This window comes from Arachis hypogaea, chromosome 5 (assembly GCF_003086295.3).
Source record: "Arachis hypogaea cultivar Tifrunner chromosome 5, arahy.Tifrunner.gnm2.J5K5, whole genome shotgun sequence".
NCBI lineage: Eukaryota > Viridiplantae > Streptophyta > Magnoliopsida > Fabales > Fabaceae > Arachis > Arachis hypogaea.
The window spans coordinates 38573305-38581544 of NC_092040.1; the positions used below are offsets into that span (position 1 = coordinate 38573305).

At 31.8% G+C, this 8240-nt stretch overlaps 1 protein-coding gene across 1 annotated transcript; it reads left to right on the forward strand.

Annotated features, from left to right (window-relative positions):
- Positions 1–652: 652 nt before the first annotated feature.
- LOC112801330 (cytochrome P450 76T24) lies at positions 653–3388 on the forward strand. The gene is made up of 2 exons (XM_025844001.3): positions 653–1610; positions 2595–3388. Exons 1-2 carry the CDS (start codon positions 705–707, stop codon positions 3210–3212), a joined length of 1524 nt encoding a protein of 507 aa, XP_025699786.1. The 5' UTR covers positions 653–704; the 3' UTR covers positions 3213–3388.
- The last annotated feature ends 4852 nt before the right edge of the window (positions 3389–8240 follow it).

An 8240-nucleotide genomic window follows, 5' to 3' on the forward strand; every position in this document is an offset into this window, starting at 1 on the left:
TTAAGCAATCCTAAAGTACTTATCTAGTGAGTGTAAACTTTGAACTATGGCAAATGGCAAACCCATTTGTAAGATATATTGGATTACATAAAATTAAATAAACATAAAAAAGGAAGAAGAAACGTTGACTAAATATACATATGTTGTTGACTACTCAATCGGTCACATCTTATCTTATCAATGCCACAAATTTCGTATGAATTTTGGGGCAAACATGACCTATGCATGCGAACCAGTATGCATATTTTTTTTTCCAATGATATTTTTTAATTTAATTAGTTGATCAATAATTAATTCGTTATGAATTTAAATTTTATCTAAAAATTTATTATTGATCGATGAATATTACTGAATATATAAAATAAAATTCAAATTTTTAATATTTATTTAAAGTAACTAGTGAATTACCCACTAAACTCATTTAAATTAATTATTAGTAATTAAGTATACCTCATTCCACCAACACGCATGTCAAAAAGAACAATTTCAACATATATATTCTTAATTATTAGTTTGTTGGTCATCTACGCTAGTGCACGAATATTGAATACATCATACCTTGACTAAAATGCATGGAAAGACGTGACTGGGTTGACTTTAATTCATATACTTTGACTCACACTATATATAAGTTAGGTATGTATATGCTACAACATTAAGAAGCCTCAACAATTTTCCGTGAAATTAAGCGCAACAATTAAGATATGGATGCAGTGACTTCTAATTATTATTATTATGCTTTAGTTTTTCTTTTAACATGCATTATAATCCATGTTTTAACTTCACTCATCAATGGAAGATCAAACCATAAACTTCCACCAGGTCCTTACCCTCGTCCCATAGTTGGAAACCTCTTTCAATTGGGTGAAAATCCTCACCGTTCGTTGAGCAACCTTGCAAAGATTCATGGCCCAATAATGACCTTAAAGCTTGGCCAAGTAACAACCATAATAATCTCTTCACCGGAAATGGCCAAAGAGGTTCTCCAAACCCATGATCATTCACTTTCTGATCGTCCCATTCCCCAATCCTTAACCGTCCTGGATCATGCTTATTATGGCATAGGGTTCTTACCCAATTCATCACCTCTCTGGAGATACTTGAGAAGAATATGCAACAATCAACTCTTCACAAACAAGGCTCTAGATGCAAGCAAATTCTTAAGGCAAAAGAAACTTAAAGAACTTGTCAATGATGTCTATCATAGTAGCCAAACCGGTGAAGCAATAGATATTGGTAAAGCGGCTTTCAAAACCGGGATTAACTTTTTATCAAACACTATTTTCTCCATAGATTTCGCTCAATCTATAAATGATGCCGGAGATTACAAAGATATAGTGGTGAGTATCTTGAAAGCTACCGGGTCACCAAATTTGGCTGATTTTTTTCCGTTGTTGAGGTTTCTTGACCCACAAGGCATCAAAAGGAGCTATGGAATTTGCATTAGGAAGTTGTTTGTTCTCTTTGACAAGTTGATTGAGGAAAGGTTGAAGATGCGAGAAGGGGTGAATTATGCAACCAACAATGACATGTTGGATGCTTTGCTTGACATCTCCCAAGAAGAGGATAGCAAAGTCATGGACAAACAACAGATTAAACACTTACTCCATGTATGTTTTCTTCTCCCAACCTATTTAATTTACAATTATTGTCCCGTGTATATTAAAAATGAACTCTACTACGTATACACCAAAATCAGTCACCAAAGTTAATTATCAGTATAAAATACATGCTAGAATATAAATACACATTGAAAAATAAATTAAATCACATATATATTTAGGGAAAGTCTAGGGGGCCAGCAATTCTACTGAATTTTGGCCAGCATGTAACCAGCAAAAAAATGTGAGTCATTGGATGAAATCTCACACCAATCTCACACCATAAAATCATCATTGATGTTTAGTTGATGACTAACAATCACAAAAGTTGCTGTCCCCCTAACATTGCTCATATATTTATACACAAATACATTGATGGCTGATTTTAGTAGTTGATTTTAGTGTACGAATAATATTTTTTATTAAAAATATTAGAATAAGCATTAGATTGTTTTGATTATATACAGAAATCTAACTATTAATTTTTAGAAGAATTATAAAATTAAAATTCAATTAGAAATTGAGTAAAAATATAAATTATAACTTCTAAAAAAATTAACTAAATCTAAATAAATTATTTGGATGAGTTAAGTAAAAGATAAGAATTCACATACAATTATTTTTATATAAAGTTAACAGTTAAAAATAAATTAAATAACATGACAATTTTCTTTTTTAAAGATAGGAAGACTCAAATCCGCAATCTCTAAATGAGTATGGAGATATTGTGCTATTTGAGTTCTAACTCGTTGGCACCGTCTCCCCATACTTATCTAAAACTCGTAGGTTCGAATCTCCTTATTTTTAGAAAAAAATAATATGACAAATTATATAAAAATAAATATTTTTAATTATCAAATTTATATAAAAATAAATGCACACGGGTTTACACTTTAGTAGTTCAATATAGATAACTCAAAAAATGATTGTGTATTCTATTTTTTAGCATTGAATTTTAACCAATAAGTATAACTATGCTTTTATATTATACAGGATTTATTTGTTGCCGGAACCGATACAACTTCATATTCATTAGAATGGGCAATGGCTGAGTTAATTCATAATCCAGATATTATGTCAAAGGCCAAAAAAGAAGTTGAAGAAGCTGTTGGAATTGGAAACCCAGTAACAGAATCAGACATTGCAACACTCCCTTACTTGCAAGCAATAATAAAAGAAACCCTACGCTTGCACCCACCAGCACCACTCTTGCTTCCTAGAAAAGCTAAGGTTTCTGTGGAACTCATCAATGGCTACACCATTCCAAAGGGTGCAAACATCATGATCAATGTGTTTGCCATTGGTAGGCATCAAGAGACTTGGGAAAATCCAACTCTGTTTTCACCAGACAGGTTTATGGGAACAAATGTTGATGTTAAGGGAAAGGATTTTCAGCTGACACCATTTGGAAGTGGTAGAAGAATTTGTCCCGGGTTGCCATTGGCTATGAGGATGTTGCATTTGATGTTGGGAACTTTGATTAATACTTTTGATTGGAAGCTTGAAAATGGTATGAAACCTAAAGAAATGAACATGGAGGATGTTATTGGAGGAAATGCTCTTAGAAAGAAAGATCCATTGAGAGTTATTCCAGTCAAAATTATTAATTAAATAAAACAAATTAGCCTGCCAGAATACCTGTCTTGTTTATTGTAAGATAGTTAATTACTCTGTAATGTTTGTAATCTTAATAAGTGTTCATGTGGCTGAGGCATGTAGAGAGAAAACTACTAAGTACTATTGTATGTGAAATAGTGGAAAACTTCTAGAATGAATTAACTTTTTTATTTATTGTCTACAAATTTATCTACATACATCAAATTATCTGTGTAAAATACATCAAATTAGAGAACTTACTTAACAGAAATCTGCATAAAAGGAGCAATTCTATTTCAATGTCATTAGTTTGTTGAGTCAGTTTTATATCACTTTTTTTATTATGTTCTTGAATTAGTTGACTCTAGGTTCTTGTATTAGTTTTTAACTTTGGGCCTTTTATTTCTCTAATGTGCAGTATATAAATAGCACACATGTAAATTCTACTAAGGCCAATTATATTCTGCAGAATCATTTCATTTTACATTCACTGCAAGTTTTCTTTCCTTTTCATTCTTCAATTAGAACCTCTTCTATTTTTACGTTCATTGCTAAAACTTCAATATGGTATTATAGAGCTCAGGTTCTGAATCCTCCAATGACTGCTATCATCCTCTTTTAACTCTTCATCATCCAATACTTTTTTTGCATCCATTCTCGATTTAGTCCCAAATCTGGCCCTGTTTCCTTGATTGAAGCTGAAGCTTTATTGCTAGCACATGAAGATATGATTCAAAGATTCCGAAAGAGTGAACTTTCGCCTTTAGTTCAAGCAACTTTCACAAATCCGTCTTAGTTTGGCAATCAAGCAAATTTTACAATTCCAATTCATTTCATCTATCTCAAAGCAAATATATCACTGACTTGTTAAAAAGAGTTGATATGATTCACTCAAATCTGATGCCGACACCTATGATCACCAACCCAAAACTATCTCAACATGGTGCTGAAGCTTTTGACAACCCAACCTTGTATCAATCGATTGTAGGATCCTTACAATATGCTATCTTGACTAGACCCGAAATTGCATATTCAGTTACTAAAGTCAGTCAATACCTGCAAAACTCTCTAGTCACCCATTAGAAATGTGTGAAGAGGATTTTGGGATATTTGGCCGGCACAATTACTTATGGCATCATTTTTCATCTATGTACTATCTTGCGTTTGTTTGCTTTTTCAGATTTTGATTGGGGCTCGGACTTAGATGATTGAAGATCTATGTAACGAATCAATTTTTGACAGGTCCGGATTACTACCGACCATTAGATGCTACATTTCAATTAACATAAAAAGTTTAGACTCTATACTATTTATATACATAATAATTTTGTAGTATTATGTATTTATTCTTTTTCGTTGTTTGATTTTTTTTAATTTTTGTTGAGAGAGTAAAATAAAAAAAATTAAAAAAGTAAAACAAAAAAGGAAAGATAAATAAGAAAAAAAAGAAGATGGTGATAATGATGAAAAAAAGAAGCATTAGCAAAAGATGAGGAGGAGAAATAGAAGAGTTTTGAATTATGTAAAATTTATTAGTACAAATTCACCAAAAATTCTTAAATAATACACATAAATATTTTAGTTTTACACCAAAATTTGCTGCAAACTACACAAAATTGGTTCCTTTAATGCTGCATTTTCTTCTTCTTCTTCTTTTTTCTTTCTTTATTTTAGTTGAATAAATGTAAGTTCATCATTTTTTATATAAATTTATAGCATTATGTGTTTTTTTTTGTTTGATTTTTTTGTTTTTATTCTTGTTAAGAGAGTAAAACAAGAAGAAACTTGAGAAGGTAAAACAATAAGAAAAATATGAATACGAAAAAGAAGAAGAAAAAGATGGTGATGATGATGAAAAAAAGAAGAAGCAGATGGTGATGATGATGGAAAAAAGAAGAAGAAGAAGAAGCAGTAGAAGATGAGTGAGGAGGAAAATGAATAGTTTTGAATTATGCAGAACTTATCAGTATAAATGTACCAAAAATTCTTAAATAATACACATAAATGTCTTAGTTTTACATCGAAATTTGCTGCAAATACACAAAAATATTTTCTTTGATGCAGAATTCCTACATTACATTCAATTTAAACCATCAACGATGAACAACAATTTTCACAAACAAAAACAACATTATTCACCTACTAAATCATAAACTACTAACGAAAATATTAATTAAAATTAAACCATACCTCAGTCATTTGATTGGATTCAAAAGAATAATCCAGTTTGCTCTGGTTTGATTGACAATCTAAACTTGAATAATTCATTATCTTCAACACCAAGATAACTATTCAAAACTGATTTCAAAGTTTGATTTCAAAAACGTAGAGAATGAAGAAAATCATGAAAAACGAAGAAAGATAACGCAAAAAACGAACGAAGAAAAATGCAGAGATAGAAGAGAACGTAGATCGAAAAAGTTGAGAAAATTCGAAAAAGAAAACGAAATCCTTTCGAAAAAGTAATTATATATTCACGCGTTGATTGAAAAGTTGGTTAGATAGTGACGCGTGAGGTGAATTAGGTTAAAGAGACTTGTATGGACTTATATTTGTAAATGACTTGTATGTGGAGAATATTTCTATTAAAAAAAAGCAATTTGAGAGCCATTTGATAAATGAACAATAATAGTGTTGGTCAGAAATAATTAATTTCGAAGAAGAAAGTTACTCGAAGAGCAGTGAGTGAGTGATGATTGAATTTTTGACGGTCTAGAATTTCACTAATGAAATCTCGTTGTAAAGTATAGTCTCTAAACCAACAATAATCCTTTCATACAAAAATTTGTTTGTCACTAAAATAAACCCTAAAATCTATAAACCGAAGTATTCAAACCTCGGATCGTTTTCCCTAGGAATTGTAATAAAGTGTCTTGTTATTAGTTATGAGGTATTTTGGGGTTTTTTAGATATTAGACAAGAAATATAAATGGCGAGGAAAATAAACTAACAACTAACAAAGCTCTTGGCAAGATATGAGAACTAGAAGTCCTATCCTAGTTATATTCCTCAATTGTGACCACAAATTGTTCATTGCTCCCACTTAGTTAACCTCTAACCATGGAGGAAAGTCAAGTGGATGAATCAATTTGATTCCTCAAGTCCTAATCAACTCCTAAAGGAAAGACTAGCTTTAGAGGCATTCAAATCAATTAGCAACTTCTAATTATCAATCAACAAGGGAATTAGATAACTCAAGAGTCACTAATTACTCAACCAAAGTCAAGAGGAACAAAAGCTACACTAAAATCCAACCAAGCATTTCATCAAACACTTGGAAGGCACAAAAGAAAAGCAAAGCAAATTGACAACAAGAATAGAATATAACAACAATTATTGCAAGGAATTAACAACAACAATCAAAAGAAACACACTTATTAATGAATTACCTCAAATTGAATTGAAAGAAAATGGAAGGAACAATAGTAGATCTACAACAAAATATAGAAGCAACATAAAGGAGATTACAACAAAAGAATAGAAGAAGAATGAATGTAACAACAAGGAATTGAAAGGTAGAAGTAGATGAGAGCAAAGATTAAAGCCTAGATCTAAGAACTAAACCTAATCCTAATCATAATCCTAGAGAGAAGTGAGAGCTTCTCTCTCTAAAACTAACTCTAAACTAATCCTAATGTATGTGAATGATTGAATCCCCCTTTGCTCTTCAATCCTTGGCTTTAAATAGCATATTTAGCACCAAAGTTGGTTGGGATTGGGCCCACAACTCCTAAGAATTCGCTGGGCGCGAATTCACTTAAAAATCAAGTATCAGCATCGATGCGTACGCGCACAGCATGCGTACGCGTCCATGGGCCATTTCGCAAGGTGCGTGTAAGCGCATGGTGCGCGCGTGCGTCCATGGGCGAGTTCAACTCTTTGGCTTTTTATGATTTCTCCACTTTGCATGCTTTCCTCTTCATGGCCTTTTCAATCTGAAATCACTAACAAACACATCAAGGCATCTAGTGGAATCAAAGGGAGATTAAAATCATCAAGTTAAAGGCCTAAAAAGCATGTTTTCACATCTAAGCACAAATTGGGAGAAAATCACAAAATCATGCTAATTCATTGAATAAATGTGGGTAAAAGGTATTAAAATCTCCTAAAATTAATACAAGATAAACCCTACAAATGGGGTTTATCAACCTTCCCACACTTAAACCAAGCATGTCCTCATGCTTAAACCAAGAATGAAGTAAGGGTATGGCATTTATTCAATGGAACTAAACTATATGCAATCTACCTATATGCAACTATCTAAATGAATGCAATTACTTGGTCAAAATAAATGAATTCCCAAGAAGCATATATGCACAAGGGCTAAGGACTAGCAAGTCTAATCCACAATTGGATTGAGTTATTAAATATTTTTACAAACTTGCATGAAAAGTGATGATTGTAGGTGGAAAACATGTAATTGAGCAATTGAACCCTCACCGGTAGTGTTTGCACTCTATTCGCTCAAGTGTTTAGGGTTGATTCTCTCAATTCTCCTCTATTTCATGCTTTCTAAGATTTGTTTTTCTTCTAACAATCAACATTTATTCAATGCATGCATACAAGTATCATGAGGTCTTTTCATGGGTTGTAATGGGGCTAGGGTCAAGGTAAAGATGCATATTTGGTCAAGTGAGCTTGAAATTTGAATCTTTGATAAGCTTAAACTTCCCACCTAACCTATGATATCCTATACAATTAAGTGATAATCTAACTACCCATTTTTCACTTTTTAACATACTCATGCATTTTCTTTTCCTTGGTCACAACACATATGCATTGATTATTATTGAGCTTCACTTGGGACATTTTGTCCCCTTTTTATTTCTTTCTTTTTCGTCTTTTTCTTTCTTTTTCTATTTTTTTTCTTTTCTTTTCCATATTATTTTCTTTTTCTTTTCTTTTTTTTGTTTTTCTCATTTTTTTTCTATATACAAGAGCATCAATGCATAGGGTTTTACATTTGATCAATACATGAGTATGTATCCAATTCCCAATATTTTCAATAAAAATACAAAACTACCCCTTTATTCCCCCAATGTC